Source organism: Trachurus japonicus, chromosome 2 (assembly GCF_045865225.1).
Source record: "Trachurus japonicus isolate A0001 chromosome 2, Traja_1.0".
NCBI lineage: Eukaryota > Metazoa > Chordata > Actinopteri > Carangiformes > Carangidae > Trachurus > Trachurus japonicus.
The window spans coordinates 13,606,747-13,626,784 of NC_140908.1; the positions used below are offsets into that span (position 1 = coordinate 13,606,747).

General features: G+C 39.8%; 1 protein-coding gene and 2 non-coding genes across 3 annotated transcripts in view; all 3 read right to left on the minus strand.

The window, feature by feature from the left end:
- Positions 1 to 18,117, minus strand: part of atp7b (ATPase copper transporting beta) — a 39,655-nt gene extending 21,538 nt beyond the window's left edge. Inside the window, exons 1-10 of the mRNA XM_085802232.1 lie at positions 17,896 to 18,117; positions 11,167 to 11,932; positions 7,757 to 7,969; positions 6,690 to 6,853; positions 5,738 to 5,899; positions 5,587 to 5,660; positions 4,303 to 4,486; positions 3,224 to 3,457; positions 1,848 to 1,939; positions 926 to 1,053 (exon numbers count right to left, since the gene is read on the minus strand). Of these exons, the coding sequence (XP_085658358.1) occupies positions 926 to 1,053; positions 1,848 to 1,939; positions 3,224 to 3,457; positions 4,303 to 4,486; positions 5,587 to 5,660; positions 5,738 to 5,899; positions 6,690 to 6,853; positions 7,757 to 7,969; positions 11,167 to 11,932; positions 17,896 to 18,081 (2,203 nt within the window). The 5' untranslated portion in view covers positions 18,082 to 18,117. The remainder of the gene's footprint in view (positions 1 to 925; positions 1,054 to 1,847; positions 1,940 to 3,223; positions 3,458 to 4,302; positions 4,487 to 5,586; positions 5,661 to 5,737; positions 5,900 to 6,689; positions 6,854 to 7,756; positions 7,970 to 11,166; positions 11,933 to 17,895) is intronic.
- Positions 13,856 to 13,927, minus strand: trnam-cau (transfer RNA methionine (anticodon CAU)). The gene has a single exon. It is a non-coding gene; the product is annotated as a tRNA-Met (tRNA).
- trnar-ccu (transfer RNA arginine (anticodon CCU)) lies at positions 13,934 to 14,006 on the minus strand. Its single transcript has one exon. It is a non-coding gene; the product is annotated as a tRNA-Arg (tRNA).
- Positions 18,118 to 20,038: the final 1,921 nt, after the last annotated feature.

Here is a 20,038-nt window from a genome sequence, read left to right on the forward strand (position 1 = left end):
TTTTTTGTAATTACGCAGTGGATCGACAAAAGTTACGCACTACAATTTAAAAAAGTTACTTGCCTTTTGGGGCCCCCCAATAGTCACGGGGCCCCAAGCAGGTGCTTAGTTCGCTTATAGTCAGGTGCAAATATGACTTGACCCCAAAAAAATTCTAACAAAAGGTTTCTCAGCTGTTTTTCATAGTATTAGATGTCCTTAATAACATACTAAAAGTTTACCAAAGTTTGACCACTAGAAAGGTGTTATTTTCAAGATGGCGTCCAAGATGGATAGGAAGCCTGAGGAGACACCCCAGGTGAATAGGGTAAAATTTTTAACCAACAGATATCACCATGAAACTTCCCAAGTTTATCACTTACATTAAGACAAATATTTTTTGTATTACAAGTTTTGTCAAATTGTATGTTTACATATGTAAATGAGGCAATATCTAATTCAATATGCGCGAATTTGCATACATTTCCAGAACCGAAATCTGAACAATGGATAAAGCTACTTTCAAAATTCTTGTTTTATTTTGTTGACATACTAGAGTCAGAAGTTTTTACAGAGGGGATTTTGGATATCTCTTTTTATCACTCTGTAAATGAGAAAATACCACCAGCCCTAAAAATTCAAATATCGCCTTGTGCCATCGCCATTTTTTTCAGGTTCTTAAAATGACCATTACTCCTTTGTATTCCTCCTAGACCAGGAATACTGGTGCCTGATACATGTTTTGACCATGTAATATTCTAATTAGCATATTTGCATGATAGATAAGTGATTACAAGTATTATTATATATTAAGGCAATTTGTTACAAGCACATTTATGCGAAAAATAAGTAAAATTTACCTTAAGTAATTGCATATTTGGGTGGTTGACATGAACACATGCCTTGGGCCGGCCCTGCATAGCAGATTGAATCCAGAAGCTCCTACCTGTGATCAAGGACTCGTCGGCCATGGAGCTTCCCTCCATCACCTTCCCGTCCACGGGGAACTTCCCTCCCGGGACGACCTTGACCACGTCGCCCCTCTGGACCAGCTCCACCACCACCTGCTCCTCACTGACACACACACAGATATTCACTGTTAAAAAATATGATTAAAAGAAATATATAGGACGAATCGCCTTGTTGTTTACAACTACTTCCGGGTAGAAAACCAGCATGAGAACAATAGTGACGGACGAGAGTTTCGCTATATCTATATATATCTAATTTTTCATGTCACTATATCACCGTTTAGACTAATCTGATGTTTGTAAAGTTTATAAAACCAATGACTGGACAAACATTACTATTTATGTGTGCACATTTTTGTAATTAGTCATGGTTATCATAGATTAGCCGGGCTAACGGTTAGCTACCTGTTTAACTTTAATAACTCAGTGACTCAATAAACGCTCCATGAAAAAATATTTTCTCCAGCGGATATCTGAGTTACAACATGACTTAGGTAACTGGAGTAGTTTCATGTCATGTCCCACAACGGGAGGGTTTTAACAGCTGACGTCCTGCTGTTAGCTTAGCTAGCGCCGTTAGCTTAGCTACCGTTAGCTTAGCTACCGTTAGCTTAGCTACCGTTAGCTGCAGCCACTGATGCTTTCTAGACACTGTGATTCCCCCAAACTGAATAAATACAACACATAGCAACACAAAACACACACACAGAAATAGTAATGTTTCTTCAATAATTTCAGATTTGTCTAAACAGTGATAGGGCGTGAAAAATATGATATATAGCTAAACTCTCGTTCGTTACTATTGATCTCATTCAAATTACGTGCTGGTTTTCTACCCGGAAGTAGAATGTAAACAAGGAGATTCGGTCTATATCATTGACATATGTGGTGTCTCACCTGATGATGGAGTGATCGGGTCCTAGAGTGACCACAGTGGCATCAGTAGCTTGGAGAGACATTAGTTTGCCCAACGCCTCTGAGGTTTTACTCTGCAGACAGAAGAAAGTATTTATTAGTGTATATAAATTTCTTGTTTCATCAATTATTACAACAATAAAAGTACAATAAAAGTCACAGGAAAAGACAAAAATCGAGCTGTCTCAAGCTTTTCCTTTCAAAATGAACTCTTATATAAAGGTGATTCATGATGAATAAAACCGGTCGAACTTGATTGCTGCTGCTGCCTGGCATGGGATTTTACAACAAGGTCACAAGCGGAATTTACTGTGGTCTTCTGACAGAGTTACGGCAGCAGCTGATGGAAAGTTAATCTACAACTACAGTCAGCCACTTCTGCCGTGACCTGTAATAGCATCCCAGTGAGGAGTCATCAGAATATTAGAGCGGCAGCATGAGCAGACACACCTCCACATGCGGTGTCATATCACAATAAAACAATAAACCCTCAGTTAGTCCAGACGTATGAAGAATAACACAAGTCATACAGAAAAAATATCAATCAAACTGACTGACTTCACTCTTTTGATGAGTGGGAATTAAAAAAAACAAAAACAATTGGTTTATTTAACTTTCATTTTGAAATACAAAAAATAAAATTGACACACAAGCATTCTTTTTGAGTGTCAAATTGCAATTGACTACATTTTAAAGGGATAGTTCAACATTTTGGCAAGTTGGCCCATTGCCATAATCCCTATAGTCATAGCAGCAGGTTCGTTACCCTTATTTGTCGGTGCAAGGTATTTTTAGAACGGCGGAGAAGAGCCGCGAGCTGCTCAGAGCTACGCTACGGAGGCTCATTATGGAATTTCTTGGTTTCCCTCTTCAAACTCAACAAATACACAATCCAACGACTCCAAAACGCTCTGGTGGACAAGTTGTGACCTGCACATTCACCACACTATGAGATAATAACACAACGTTACCACACAGAGTTGTTGTAGAGGGAAATTCATGCAAAACAGCTGATACGCTTTCCAGTCGGGGGCAGTTTTTCAGCAAGCAGTCTCTGCATTTGCCTCGAAAACAACTCTGTCTCCGTAGCGTAGCTCTGAGCAGCTCACAGCTCTGCTCCGCCGCTCTAAAAATAGCTTGCACCGACAGTTACAAGTAACGAACCTACTCCTAAAAAACTATAGGGATTATGGCAATGGGCCAACTTGCCAAAAACGTTGAACTATCCCTTTAAAAACTGTTTGATTTTCATGTTTGAATCTATTTCATATAACAAAAAATAAAATAAAAGACAACAGAAATTAAAAAACAGACCAAAAACAACAGTATTTTTAAAGTTTTTTAAATTCCCATTTTACCTTTGCAACGTGCTCCAGCCATCGACCCAGAGCGATGAAGACGAAGAGCATGGGCGGAGTGTCGAAGAAGGTGACGGGGCTCTGGCTGGCTCGCTCCGCCATGGCGACCACCAGCACCACGCAGGAGTACACGTAGGCGATGGAGGTGGCCAGCACGATCAGCACGTCCATGTTGGCCGTGCGGTGTTTCAGCGAGCGGTACGCCTGGACGTAGAAGTACCGGCCGCCGAAGATCTGCAAGGGAAACACAGCAAAAACTCAAAATCTTACCAAGAATATTTGTCTTATTTCTAGTCAAAATGTCATTTCTAGTCAAAACAAATCAAATTATACTTAAAATAAGACTCATCACATAGAAATTATCTTGTTTTTGTACAATTTTTACTTCTTTCAAGCATATTTTTACTTGAAATAAGTAGAAAAATCTGATAGTGAAGCAAGTTTTTCTTTTTTATTACAAGCACAGAAAACCTGCTTTCACTGGCAGATTTTTCTACTTATTTCAAGTGAAAATTTGTTTGAAACAAGTGAAAATGATCTAAAAACAAGTTAATTTTTAGGTGATGAGTCTCATTTTAACTCATTGAGTGTCGCGCTACTTTCCAAAGTTTTAGTCAAGTGTACCGGCAATTTAGACCATTTTTGACGATTTTTGTAGAGCCACAGTGTATTCTATATTATTGCCACCAACACATACTGTGGCTCATTTGAAAGGTGAAACTTTCTGCTTCAAATGGCCACAAACCGTTTCTTTCTACGAGCCTCTGATCCTGAGAAAAGTCAAGCTAAACATGGCTGGGTTTCACCAAAATCCCTGCTTTTTTTCTAGAAAAGGAGATACAGCGTCTTTTATGAAAGGTGCTCAACCTTTGGGAACGAAAAACGAGAAATTACGTGGTTGGCACTCAATGAGTTTAGTGGAAAGAGATTAGTTTTGACTAGAAATGAGACATTTTGACAAGAAATAAGACAAATATTCTTGGAAAGATTTTTGAGTTTTTGCAGTGAACAAGAAAGAGAGTGGACATCGTCTTCTGCTGTGCTTCTTCCTCGGGTTATTTTTCTCCCGTGGTTCTTACCTGTACAGGTGTGCAGAGCACGAAGAAGGCCAGGTTGAGGAGGGACAGGCCCGGCAGCAGGTTCTGGTCCTCGGGCATGGAGCCTCCGTGCTCCTTGTGCTGGCTGTCCATCACCATCATGTAGATCATGAGGCCCATGACGGGCAGGCCGAAGACCAGGCTGAGCAGGAAGGAGTTCTTCCACCTGTTCACACACAAGAAAGAAACACATCATGTTTTATAAGGATTTTCACACATTTAAAGTGATACGCCAACATTTTTTTTTCATGTCTTGCCTCACTCCCGAGTCCATGACCAGCAGATAGACACCATCCTTTCCACTGTACGTGCAGTAACAAGGGAGATAGAGCCGTATCGCCGTAATTAGCTTAGCTCAAACACTGGAAGTGTATGGGTAGTGTTAGCCTGCCTCCTACCTGAGCCGAAATCAGCAGTCAGAAACTGATTTCATTTTAGCTCTAAATTCTGTAAATATATCACTTTATCAACATTTCAAATATTTTTAGGTGAGAAAGTAGCCGTTTAGATCAGCAGTGTGTCGTTAATTTGTCTAAATACCAGCTGTTTACAGTTTTGTTCTGACAAATTCAGCGCTACTCAAGCTAGCCGTTGTGACCAACGCACTTCTGGTTACTTTCACAAAATAAAACACCCGTTGCCCTTTACATACAGAAAACCATGACGATAGAATTTGTGCTTTTACTTTGAAATAGGAAGCTAACCTACCCTCGATGTAGCTAGCTTGAACCAAAATAAACCGTCTTTGTTTCAACCCTCCGTTTTGACCGATCTGGTCCCGTTAGCGGCATTTGACCGCTCAAGATGCCTTACCGGAGAGTTTTGTCAGCTCTGAGACGAAGATCGGTCCGTTTAGAGTTGCTGAAGAGTTTCTCTGATGACTTTAGGTGGAGGCAGGCTAACACTACCCATACACTTCCAGTGTTTGAGCTAAGCTAATTACGGGCGATACGGCTCTATCTCCCTTGTTACTGCACGCACAGTTGAAAGGATGGTGTCTATCTGCTGGTCATCGACTCGGGAGTGAGGCAAGACACAAAAAAAGAAAGTTGGCATATCCCTTTAAGCAGCTTATGCATGAATTTAATATGCAAACACAAGAGTTTGATGTTCAAGCTTATTAAAATAGGGATGCTGGGTTAGAGAAATTAACAGCAGAGGTCAAAGAGGTCAGAACATCCTTATTTCAAACTGATTAAATCAACTTCAAACATATTTCTGAGCATAATGCAGCATTTTTAGGACAATTTTAAAACAGATACTTGCTGTCTAATTTCTTCTGCGTGGTCGAGGTTGTTTTTGAATCCGGCCTTCACCAGACTGGCCTCAAACCCGAGGCTCTACGGCGAAACACAACGTCAAGATGTGATGTTAAAGCCTTTAAAGACAAGGATGTAGAAGAATCAGCAACAACTACCTGAATGATTTTGATGATATCTCGAGCTCCGAGCACGTCCGGGTCAAACTGGACCTGCGCTTTGTTGGTGGCGAGCGCCACCGAGGCCCCGAGGATCCCTTTGGTTGAGGTGAGCTTGGACTCGATGTTGTGGACGCACGAGGCGCACGTCATCCCCGTCACCTTTGGAAGCGAGACACGGGTGTGAGACGGTGAGGTCAGGGCCGTTGTATAGGGGAGAAAGGTGATGATAATTCTAGGGGCCCAGCGCCCAGTGGGGCCCATAAAAAACCCCAGTAGTCTAATCTTTGTATGACTGATTTATTTTGCGTAAGACCCTGACTAATACTCATAGTACACTGTAAAAACTCTACATCTTTCCAAGAATATTTGTCTTATTTCTTGTCCAAATGTCTCATTTCTAGTCAAAACTAATCTCTTTCCACTTTAAATAAGACTCATCACCTAAAAATGAACTTGTTTTTAGATAATTTTCACTTAAATTCACAATAAATAGAAAAATCTGCCAGTGAAAGTAAGTTTTTTGTGCTTGTAATAAGGAAGAAAAAATTGCTCCACTATCAGATTTTTTCTACTTATTCCAAGTGAAAATCTGCTTGAAAGAAGTAAAAAGTGTCAAAAAACAAGCTGCTTTTAATATGATGTGTCTTATTTTAAGTAGAATGAGATTTGTTTTGACTAGAAATGACATTTTGACTAGAAATAAGACAAATATTCTTGCTAAGATACTTGAGTTTTTGCAGTGTGATGCTGCATTAGCATCAAAACAAAATAGGCTAAATAAAAAACGATAATACATACATAGTCTAAGAAAAAAAAAAGGAAAAGTTAGGGGGAGGGGCCCACTTTAGTATTCTTTAAGGGGGCCCAGAATTCCTAGCAACGGCCCTGGGTGAGGTTCACTGGTTCTGGCGCTTAGAGGTCATGTGGTGTTGGCGAAGAGAAGACTCACGGTGAGGTCCAGCTTCCCATGCGTCACCGCGTTGTCTTCCATCAACTTGGCTCCGAAGCCCAAGTCCTCCACGAGCTGGGTCACTTTGGCCGCGTTGACGACGTCCGGGTCGTACTTCACCTCCGCTTTTCCCGCCATGAGCGACACCAGCACGGAGACGATTCCTGAAAGTCACAAGATCGTGAAACACTGATGACCCCTGGACATTTCTGTCCACCTCTCACACTTTCCCAACTCCCCACGGTCAAATGAAAGGTCACTGGGGCCTGGTTTTTGGCAAGGAGGTGTATCTTTGGGTAAACTCTGGATGTCCCAAATTTCAGCATGAAAGTCCATTTTTTGGGCCCGTAATTAATTTTTACCACATCCATGACCCTTCACTGGACAAATGTCCACCTCCACCTATGGGTTTTTTAATGTATTTTAAGGTAAAAACAGATATCACCATGAAACTTCCCAAGTTTATTACTCACATTAAGACGAATATTTTTTGTATTACAAGTTTTGTCAAATTTTATGTTTAAATGTGTAAATGGGGCAGTATCTGATGAAATATGCATCATACATTTCCAGAACTTAAATCTGAACAATGGATAAAACTACTTTCAAAATTCAAAACTACGGTAACCACTTGTTTTATTTTGTTGACATATTAGAGTCAAAAGTTTTCACCAAGGGGATTTTGGATATCTTTTTTTAGCATGTAAATGAGAAAATACTGTCACCAGCCCTAAAAAAAAATCAAATTTCGCTTTTTTTGTTTTTGGAATAAAATGTTGTATGGGTGATATATCAACAATCCCTTCTGTAAAAACCTTCAGAATATAAACAGGAATAAAAAATGATAAAATAAAATAATAAAATAAGAACAAAGTATGAGAAATCATGTGTTTTTGCAGCTAAAACAACTGGCCAAGAAGGGGTTAATGAGTGTGGTAAAAAATTAAGGGATCATCTGAGGGTCACACAAACAAGATTCCTGTTTGTTTATCATATAATTTTTTTTTATCAGTGAGTCAGAGCTGAGTTTAGGGAATCCCCCATTGATGCAGGTGAATGCAACACACCCTTGTGTTTGAGCAGGTTCCTCTCGATGTTGGCCACGCAGGAGGCGCAGGTCATTCCCGTCACACTGATGAAGCATTTCTGGACTTTAATATCGGCCGAGCTGGGCCGACATCCTGCAGCGTTGATCTGCGATCCGGTGCCGTTACTGACTCTGTTACTGGACGACGGCGAGTCAGTCTGTCTGTCGGGGCTCTGGGGGCTGTTTACAGGCTCTGAGGAGGAAGAACAGAAGCAGAGACTAGACAGTGACAGCTAAATGACAAATGAAAAATTGATTTAAAGCAGAAGTAAGCGATATTTTTGTGTTAATATAAGTCTTAAATAGTTATATCTTCCGACAGCAATCACTTACATAGAGTGTTTGGTCTGAAACACGGGTCTGTCAGTCACTCTGCTCTGCTCTGAGCCCAGGAGAAAACTTTTCTCGTATCCTACAAGTTTTATCCAATGAGGAGAGAGAACGGCATAAAGGGGCAGTCCTCTCTGTGTGTGCAGCCAAGGGATGCGCCTGAATGTGGTGACGTAGGAACGAGGACCAATAGATCCATGACGAGGGCGGGGGCTGCTAACTCCATCGGCTGACAAGACGTTATGGTGCGTTCAAGGCAACTCGTAACTCGTGTTTTTCCGACCTGTGAAGTCGTACCAGTTCGATCTGGTATGAGTTCACGGGTCAGAAGTTACGAGTGGCCGTTGACTTTCACAGGTAAAACAGGTCGGAGAAACACGAGTGGGTTGCCTGGAACGCTACAAAGTCGTAAGTCGTGACTTGAAGCTGTAACTTACGGTTTCAAAAGCCTGCCTGGAACGCAGCATTAGCCAAAACGACCGGATCGCTTACTTCTGCTTTAAATAACTGAAAATAAATAAATGTTTTATAAGTATCAGATTTGTTGTTGTTATGACATTTGAACCTTTTTTTTTTTTTAACAAAAATAAGACTGAATGCATTGAAAATGTCAAATGGTGTCACCAGGGCCGGAGAAAGGTGATGATAATTCTAGGGGCCCAGCGCCCAGTGGGGCCCACAAAAAACCCCAGTAGTCTAATCTTTGTATGACTGAATTATTCTGTATAAGACCCTGACTAATACTCATAGTAATGCTGCATTAGCATCAAAACAAAGTAGGCTAAATAAGAAATGATAATACATACGTAGTCTAAGAAAAAAAAACTGGAAAAGTTAGGGGGGTAGGGGCCCACTTAAGTATTCTTTCAGGGGGCCCAGAATTCCTAGCAACGGCCCTGGGTGTCACCACAAAACAATGATAAATACAAAATATTTTATCCACCTACAAGTGTACTTATAAAAAGTATACTTTTTTTCTGAAAACTTTGAATAGAAATAGATATTTTGCTGTATTTCCGTAAACAGTGCTGCTTTGCAAAAGTGAACTATTCCACATTTGAGTCCAGATATATTCTCCTGTATATAGTCAGATATTTATGGAAAAATACCGGTTACACCACTTGAGACTGGGTTGCATCATGTCATTGGCCCATATACTACAGCTGCCATACAACAATACAGACTATAGCTGTAATTTACATTTACTGGGGGAAAAATGGTTTATTTCCCTGATTCTTTGCTTTTTCTCTGGGTGTTTTTGCAGCTTTTACTGTTTTTATTCCATTTTCTCTGCTTGTCTTTGTTTGTTTTGTCTGTTTAAATTTGCATTCATCCGTGTTTGTGACTCTAGTTTTGCATTACAAAGTGTTTTGTGTATGAATAAATACGATTTTCAAGCCATTAAGGTGATTGTTGTTGAGGGAATTTATCCCAAACTCATCATTCCCTCTGAAATGAATTCAGTTTGAGCAGCTGTTATGAATTGATTTCTCTCCCAATCCTTGACAGCACACTGGTAAATATCAAAACTGAACTGTTTCGTGCGTTAAAAGCTGAAACTCTGATGCGACTCCGCCCTGACAGCTGAAAATTGAAAAAGAGTCGACTCAAATCTGAGTTAATTCCACGTCTTGGCAAAAACTGCTTTTGTCATTTCTAAATCCAACAAGAAAGACACGTGAAGGGCTCTCCGAGAGCATACTTGGTCTGGTTTCCACGGTAACTGGTGGAAACTGAGGTGAGGTGAATACGAGGTGACCGGTGCAGATTAGACACTAATCTCCACATAACATACAGGAGCTTCCGCTGCCGTGGTTCTCATGAGGTTATAAATAACAGAGTTTTCATGAATGCATCTTAACATATCATGCACACACAGGAATTCCTGGGCAGCGTGAAATTCTTTGCATGAATGATGGCGGGAATATAAATCGTTTGAGGGCCTCGGCTCTAACAAAGAGCTTTTCTACGTCGAGCTGAAAAACCAGTTCAATGCCACTCGCGTTCCAAAACAAACTCCTTCCTCTCTGCTGGGAAACGGAAACAAGATGAAGAGCTGAGACAAGACAAGTGTCCCCCTAACTTTTCCTTTTTTTTTCTAAGACTACGTATGTATTATCGTTTTTTATTTAGCCTTCTTTGTTTTGATGCTAATGCAGCATTACACTGCAAAAACTCAAGTATCTTACCAAGAATATTTGTCTTATTTCTAGTCAAAATGTCATTTCTAGTCAAAACAAATCTCATTATACTTAAAATAAGACTCATCATATTAAAAGTAGCTTGTTTTTAGACACTTTTTTACTTCTTTCAAGCAGATTTTCACTTGGAATAAGTAGAAAAAATCTGATAGTGGAGCAAGTTTTTCTTCCTTATTACAAGCACAAAAAACTTACTTTCACTGGCAGATTTTTCTACTTATTGTGAATTTAAGTGAAAATGATCTAAAAACAAGTTAATTTTTAGGTAATGAGTCTTATTTTAAGTGGAAAGAGATTAGTTTTGACTAGAAATGAGACATTTGGACAAGAAATAAGACAAATATTCTTGGAAAGATGTTGAGTTTTTATAGTGTACTATGAGTATTAGTCAGTGTCTTACGCAGAATAATTCAGTCATACAAAGATTAGACTACTGGGGTTTTTTATGGGCCCCACTGGGCGCTGGGCCCCTAGAATTATCATCACCTTTCTCCCCTATACAACGGCCCTGGTTATCAGTCTTGGCTGTATAATTAATGCCAACACACTAAAGCCTACCACACATAAAGATAATCTGGCTGTTTTTGCCTCGATTTTTCCCCTTCAGACCAAAGACAAAAATCGCCCGATTATTTTCTAGGCTCTTGAGATTATTTTATGACATTCTCCTGTAGTGTGTGGTGTTTTACAGTAAGATTTAAATTCTCCTGACAATCGACTCGTAAAAAGCGTTAGGACTTGGAATCTTAGGACTTGGTTGGACTCGAAACAAAAATCTTAGGACTTGGACTTGACTTGGGACTTGAGAGCAAAGACTTGAGACTCTACTTAATCTTGCAACATAGGGACTTTCTCCCACCTCTGCCTTGAAGCGAAGCGTCAAAGCCCATGTCCTCGATCGCCGCCCTGAGGCGCTCCGGCTGCGTCAGGCGGGGGTCAAACGTTATCGTTCCCTTTTCGTCCTTCAGCGACACCGCTATGGACTGCACTCCCTTCTCCTGAGCGATCCTCCCCTCTATGGACTGCACGCAAGAGTTGCAAGTCATCCCTACGATCCGTACAATCACAGTCTCCGTCCGCCAGAAGTCGACATCCTGTGCGGACGGGTCCTCGGGTGATAACAAAGCGGCGTCGAAGCCCATGTCTTCGATCTTGTCCCTCAGTTCCCGCTGTGCCACCAGGAGCGGCTGGAACACAACCAGCGCTGCTTTGTCTTCCAGGGACACCCGGACGTGGGCCACCCCGGGCAGCTCGCCCACCCGGCCCTCGATGGTCTGCACGCAGGACTGACAGTGCATCCCGTCCACCCCGATCCGCACCGCCGCCTGCACCGCCGCGCCGTGCCCCAGCCGCTGCAGCTCCAGGGCGATCTCTTTGGTCGTGATGACTGAGGTGTCATAGTTCACTTTGGCGAGTTTTTGGGGCAGCGACAGGCCGACGCCCAGCACTCCCTTCAGGATGGAGATGCTGCTCTCCACGGCCCGGGCCTGGTGCTCGGCGGAGAGACCCGGGAGTTTAAAGGTCACGCTGGAGACCGCTTTAGGGGGAGGGTAGAGCTCATTCTGACTCCCATACTCGTAGGCCAAGTTGTCGAGGCCTCGTTTCTCAGCTGCAGCACAACTCTCCTGAAGAGACAAAAGGAAAAGTGCATCAATTCTTGTTTTAGTGAACAAAATATCCAAGTTTTAAGTGTTAAGATAGATAGATGTGCATGCACTTGAACAAAGTTATGCATTTACATTTTGACTTTATGCTAAGCTATAGCTAACAAGGTGCAGCTTTAATTTTTTTTTTTTCAATTTAGCACAGACTAGATAGATAGATAGCTAGATAGATAGCTAGATAGATAGATAGATAGATAGATAGATAGATAGATAGATAGATAGATAGATAGATAGATAGATAGATAGATAGATAGATATACATACATACAGATACAAATAAACAAAATCATGACATGTTCATGATCCTTACGGCCTGTGGGAAAAAGCTCTTTTAGAATTAGAATGGGTTAAAAAAAAAATAAAGAAAAAGAAATACCATCCCTTCAGCAAGAATAAATATTGCTTTATCCCCCCTGTTGTGGCTGCATTACAAATATCTTGTAATACTGTGTGCTTACTGTATTGGCTCAAACAACACAGACCTCAAACACACTTTTAATTTCCTGTTCCCGCTCTGTTTTGGTTTGCTCAACAGCTGCAGCTGATGGATGCACTCTCCTCTCCTCTACTCAGACACCCAACAAGCCCCACTTGACCCCATTCATGTTCCTTCGCCCATTGTTTCAGCTCCGCCTCACTCTGATCCCTGCTCTCACTACACTAAATGGACCAATAAATCAGAAGAAAGTCTGTGTTTCGTGGTCGGTGGAAGATTTAGGATGAAATCAGCTCAGTGAATCAGTGCAGTGACACCACACTGATTCCTGTTTCACTCCAGCTGCTGAACGTGCGGTTATAAAGAGAGGGTAAGCAGGGCCGTTGCTAGGAATTCTGGGCCCCCTTAAAGAATACTAAAGTGGGCCCCTCCCCCTAACTTCCAGTTTTTTTTTCTTAGACTACGTATGTATTATCATTTATTATTTAGCCTACTTTGTTTTGATGCTAATGCAGCATCACACTGCAAAAACTCAAGTATCTTACCAAGAATATTTGTCTTATTTCTAGTCAAAACGCAAATCTCATTCTACTTAAAATAAGACACATCATATTAAAAGTAGCTTGTTTTTAGACACTTTTTACTCCTTTCAAGCAGATTTTTACTTGGAATAAGTAGAAAAAATCTGATAGTGGAACAAGTTTTTCTTCCTTATTACAAGCACAAAAACTTACTTTCACTGGCAGATTTTTCTACTTATTTCAAGTGAAAATTTGTTTGAAACGAGTGAAAATGATCTAAAAACAAGTTAATTTTTAGGTGATGAGTCTTATTTTAAGTGGAAAGAGATTAGTTTTGACTAGAAATGAGACATTTGGACAAGAAATAAGACAAAAATTCTTGGAAAGATGTTGAGTTTATACAGTGTACTATGAGTATTAGTCAGTGTCTTATGCAGAATAAATCAGTCATACAAAGATTAGACTGCTGGGGTTTTTTATGGGCCCCACTGGGCGCTGGGCCCCTAGAGTTATCATCACCTTTCTCTCCTATACAACGGCCCTGGGGTAAGTCAATAAAAATAAAAAAGCAGGTTGAACTGGTCCTTTAAACACACATAGAGCTGCTTCCTTATCACATTCCCGATCGGGATCTGCAAAACTTAAAATACAGACAAGTATCAGCTCCCACACACAGAAATGAATGATCCAGGCATCACTGGGGGAAAAGGTGGTGTCAGGTGCATTGGCAGATTTTTTTTTTCTTTTTTGTGGTAAAAGCCACATGACTCGTTCACATAAGCCTCCCAACGTGACTCAGCTTAAAGTCAGTGGTGAGGACGGAGCAGAGAAAGCAGACACATAGGAAGAGCTTTACTCCTAATGCCTCATTATAAATGCATAACCTCGCTGCAGATAATAATAAAGGTCGAGTTAAAACATCGTCTCTAGCAGAGGATGGTTTCGATCCATCGACCTCTGGGTTATGGGCCCAGCACGCTTCCGCTGCGCCACTCTGCTGAAGATCACCCCAGATGGGACTCGAACCCACAATCCCTGGCTTAGGAGGCCAGTGCCTTATCCATTAGGCCACTGGGGCTGTACAGTACAGCTGGGATGTTTCCAGTGCAATCTTTCTACCCCCCCCTTTCCTGTCCCTTCTTCTATACAGTAAAGGCAAACACAGAAATGTTGACCGGTGTGTGCAGCTGATCAAAGTGCAAAATCACACACAGACAGACAAACACTTCCCAGAAAAAACTCTGTGTTATCTGTTGTGCTGCATCGTCATTGAAGCAGTTTTCACGACACTACAACGTAAATGTTTGTTTAAACTGGAGAATCAAGAGCTACTTCATATGAATTTAGTGCAGGGAGCTTCAACCTCTGGTTCGGGGGCCACGCGGGGGCCGTTAAAGAGCCTCCGGGGGGTCAAAGTTAAAATAACAGATAACAACTTATTTCAACTCTTAATATTTCTACAGAAAATGTATTTCTAACAACAACAAACATTTAAGATTACACAACACTTTATACTGGATCATAACTATTTCACTTTACAACGGGTTTTGTTTATATTTCATTGATTGATTTTGTTTATTTTGCCTCTATCAGATAAATCCTGTCTCTTTTCTTTATCTTTTTATCTCTGTTTTTGTTACCGTCGCTTGAATGTCAAACTGCCTGTTGTGTATTTACTAGGCCTATGTGCCATTATGAGAAAAGTTTCATAGATATCTATATTTCTTATTTCACCTCTTAATATTTCTACAGAAAATGTGTTTCTAACAACAACAAACATTTAAGATTACACAACACTTCATAGTGGATCATAACTATTTCACTTTACAATGGGTTTTCTTTATATTTCATTGATTGATTTTGTTTATTTTGCCTCTATCAGGAGCTTTTCTTTATCATTTTATCTCTGTTTTTGTTACCGTCGCTTGAATGTCAAACTGCCTGTTGTGTATTTATGAGAAAAGTTTAAGTTTAAACAAATCTAAATTAAAAACAAAGAAATAAACAATAAATCAGATACATTTTCAAATTTTGCCTAATTTTTTATTTTTTTTCAAATGAGTTGTATACTTTTAAATCAATTCCATTTATTCCCTGAAACTATTTTCATAAAAAAATAAGAGAAACACATGTATTACTATTATTATTTTTACAGTTAATAAGTGTTCCTGTGCCTACCTGCATCATGCGTAGCTGCCGGCCGTCTCACCTTGACGCTGTGTGAATATTTTCTGGCATGTGTCACATTATCGCTCAAGGAAACATAAATAAACGACGTGAGAAACTCTTGCGCCAATCAAATCCAAGCACTGATATAATCTACCCGTTAACGCCCGGCTATGGCATCACTGACTGGATTAATGCTGAGGGAATAAAGAATAAAGGCATGTTTTAACACACAAACTCCAAGGCAGAAATGATGCAAGGGGATTATTATTACAGAGGGGCGGCAATATGGCTATTTACAGTGTGAGGCGTTTACTGAACGTGGGAAAGGTGATTACTGCAGGACCATGTGAATGTAGCATTAGAAGGGTAAATGCAATCACATTTTTCTCTATCAATTGAATAAAAATGTAAAAAAGAGAGAAAGTTTTGTATCAGTTTTTTTTTACTTTAAAGGGATAGTATCATTTTTTTAAAGTGGGGTTGTATGATCTCCAAATAGCCCCTAAGTACTTTAATTGCAGTAGAAGACTCTCTGCACTCCTCCCGTTAGCAACGCCAGCCCATAATAGCCCTGCTCAGAGATTTACAACATACAGTGTTGTGAACAGACCCAAAGAAACGGCCTATTTTCAATGTAACTGTGTATTTTTTTTCAGGTAAAACCTCTTTTAGGCCGTGAAAATAGGCCGTTTCTTTGGGTCTGTTCACAACACTGTGTGTTGTAAATCTCTGGGCAGGGCTATTATGGGCTGGCGTTGCTAACGGGAGGAGTGCAGAGAGTCTTCTACTGCAATTAAAGTACTTAGGGGCTATTTGTAGATCATACAACCCCACTTTAAAAAAAAAATGCTACTATCCCTTTAACTGAATTAGATGCAATTTCACACATTTGACCCATTATGGAAGTTTCTGTTAGTTTAAAGGTCCAGTGAGTAAATTATTTTATAGCGATGATACACTTGTATTCATTCAGATTTTGCCAATAAACCTTGTTAATTATTACACACTGGACCTTTAACTGTGACTCAAAGTGAGTTTTAGAAACACTGAAACTTTCTTCGGTGTCTCAGTTTGAAGAAATTCAACGTAACAGACTAGAAGACGTGAAAGAAAATCTGAATCAACAGTAACAGTACAATCCTGACTCCTGTGCTAATCTCTACGACTTTGCATGATTACATTACGTCCGTGTGGCTTCGGTCCAGATCTCATACAATCGCTGCATTCAACCTCCACGGCCGGCCGAGTATAGACGCTGACACACGAGCAGATCCACTGACTCGAGTGTTTGACTGCACCACAATCAAACTCTTGTCCAACGCTGAATCGCTTATAGAGAAATCAAATATGACACAAACTGTCTGCAGCTTCATTTCACCTGCTTCTGCGACTGTAGGCTACTGTATCTCTGACTCCTCTAAACACATTCCCTTCAAAGATTTTCTCATTTGAAGTAGAAGTTTTCCCTCTGAGCTGAGGCCTAATGTGGAATAAGATGGGAAAACTCCCTTTTATAGGCTACTTCAAGTAAAAGCACTGTGGCATCTGTGCCCTCTGACCTTTTGTGGATTATGAAATGGTTAATAACACAGAGAATTAAACTTATAATTAGCCTATGTGGACATTTAACTTCAGCTGTTACTTCCACAGGTAGATACATATGTATATATAAGCACTTGTATCTTTCATTCTCTGGTTTTTATGTATTGCAAATGCATGAAAATGACCGTGCACTCTGTTTTGAAGAGCTGCAGCTGACAAGGTAAAAAAAACGCCTATAAATATACATGCTTTTTATGGTAAATATTTGTATTAAATAATATTTTATTTCAATTTTACATTAATATGTTAATATTTGCAACCTATATTTGCTTTTTCAAGTTCCAAAACAGTTCATTGAGCATGTTTGTGTTTTCTATTGAAATAAATAGTGCATTTTTTCAACTCGGATTTAGTCATTTTTGTGTATTTTGGGCTCAATGTGTTAAGAAAGTAAAGTTCAAGTGAAAAATTAATTATCAGATCAAATAGATGAAGTTGTGCTGAAAAAAAAGATACCAAGCATGGCCATGTTAAACATGTTTTTATGTGGTAGCCTATATAAAGGCAAAATCAAAAGTATTCAAAAACGGCCAAAATAGGCTTAGACCCCTAAGGGTTAACTGAATCTGAATCTGAAATCTGATGAACTAATGTGTTGGGCAGTGTTTGTATGTAAAAGCAGAATAATAAATCTTGACTTTATCAGTGGAAACTCTGCTGGCCTTCAAGAAAGTATACAGTGAGTAAATAAAAGATGGACACACTGCAAAAACTCAAAATCTTTCCAAGAATATTTGTCTTATTTCTTGTCAAAATGTCTCATTTCTAGTCAAAACTAAACTCTTTCCACTTAAAATAAGACTCATCACCTAAAAATTAACTTGTTTTTAGATCATTTTCACTTGTTTCAAACTAATTTTCACTTGTAATAAGTAGAAAAATCTGCCAGTGAAAGTAAGTTTTTTGTGCTTGTAATAAGAAAGAAAAACGTGCTCCACTATCAGATTTTTTCTACTTATTCCAAGTGAAAATCTGCTTGAAAGAAGTAAAAAGTGTCTAAAAACAAGCTACTTTTAATATGATGTGTCTTATTTTAAGTATAATGAGATTTGTTTTGACTAGAAATGACATTTTGACTAGAAATAAGACAAATATTCTTGGTGAGATATTGAGTTTTTGCAGTGCATGGCCGGATGAAACTTTCAAAATAAGACTCAGAGAGCTGCGTCCTGGTCTGACTGAGCGGGCCTACCTACCTTCGGTCTCCAGTCTCGGTCTCGGTCCCGGTCCGCTGAGTGGACCCCGCAGGTGCAGTCCGGTTTACTGCAGCATTCAACCATGCAGATCTGCTCTCCGGGTCCAGGTCCAGGTCCGAGTCCCGGTCCACGCGACGCCTCGGGGACATAATTGCTCAGAGTTTTTGGCGACTTGTGTGAAAACATGTCTGGACTGGAGCAGCTGATCTGAAGTCTGCGGGCTGCGGCTTTATCTGCTTCTTCTACCTGTCAACAGTCAGGCCCGAGGGGCAAAAGTCCGCAGCGGCCCAGTCCGATTCCTGTATGGAGATAAGAGGCGCGCGGTGCGGCGCAGCGCGGGTGCGCACCGCAGGGAACTGGACTTTCTTTTTTTTTTTTGGTAGTGAGCAGGGCCGTTGTATAGGGGAGAAAGGTGATGATAACTCTAGGGGCCCAGCGCCCAGTGGGGCCCATAAAAAACCCCAGTAGTCTAATCTTTGTATGACTGAATTATTCTGCGTAAGACCCTGACTAATACTCATAGTACACTGTAAAAACTCAACATCTTTCCAATAATTTTTGTCTTATTTCTTGTCAAAATGTCTCATTTCTAGTCAAAACTAATCTCTTTCCACTTAAAATAAGACTCATTACCTAAGAATCAACTTGTTTTTAGATCATTTTCACTTGTTTCAAACTAATTTTCACTTGAAATAAATAGAAAAATCTGCCAGTGAAAGTAAGTTTTTTGTGCTTGTAATAAGGAAGAAAAACTTGCTCCATTATCAGATTTTCTCTACTTATTCCAAGTGAAAATCTGCTTGAAAGAAGTAAAAAGTGTCTAAAAACAAGCTACTTTTAATATGATGTGTCTTATTTTAAGTAGAATGAGATTTGCATTTTGACCAGAAATAAGACAAATATTCTTGGTAAGATACTTGAGTTTTTGCAGTGTAATGCTGCATTAGCATCAAAACAAAGAAGGCTAAATAATAAATGATAATACATACGTAGTCTAAGAAAAAAAAACTGGAAAAGTTAGGGGGAGGGGCCCACTTTAGTATTCTTTAAGGGGGCCCAGAATTCCTAGCAACGGCCCTGGTAGTTGAGTCGAGTCGGACTCAGCTGGAGTTTGCGGTTTTTGATCAGAGTTGTGCACGATGACGGCGCGTGCAAAGACCGCGACCACATGACGAATTCTCATCCTCATCTTCCTCCTCATCATCATAATAGCCTGATGTTTACTTTACTGCATCCAAAATCACATTTATTAAGGATAAAAAACTAAATTATGATGAATTACATGTTTTTGAACATTATATTTACACCTAAACACACTCTACCATAGTCTCATAATGTAATATTGATCCATAATGGTCCACTGTCGCCTCAAGGCAACGTTGCAATTTTCTATAATGGTACGTTGTTGCTTTGGGGCAACAGGTGCATTTTAACAAGTTTCCATTATTTAATAAGTAAATAAATTGCATGGAACTATTAAAAATTAAACTTTACTAATCTATTAGTGTAAATATATTTTTTTCCAGATGAAAAAGGGCCAGGAAGTTACTGTATGTTTTCAGACCGTTTTAGTGGAGCAAAATGGCAAACCTGTTTCCTTTGAAAAAGTCTGCAAAAAAGGGTTTCAGTGGCTTCTTGAAAGTCATGTGATAAATTAAAGCATTGTTATTGGTTCTCTAAGGTCTCCTCTCTTTTTTAAAGTATTACAGCATTAAATGGGATGAATTGTGGAGATGTGACAGGCCAAAACATGGTACCATAGAGGGATAAACAAAAAAAAACTAGGACTTTTCTTCTCTGAGGAAAAGTGATCACAGAAATAAACCATGACACGTGTAGAAAAATATGTTTTATTTTAATCCAGATAAATTCAAATACAAGCACTTCAGGAAAGCAAAAAAGACCCTTGAGGAAAGAGAGGGGGGCTGCCTCCGCTAGACCTTGATAATATGGAATTAAGTCGAACTTTTCAAAATAAAAGCCATCTTTTCTTAGAAGATCCAGTCATCCGAAATGCAAATTGTTCCTGGTTTTCCTCCTCCTGATGGAGAAAAACTGTTGTAATGTACCTTTGACTGCACAAACCGACTCTAGAGTTTATTATTTACAAAAATCTTTTTATTGACTGTGATCAATAAAGCCT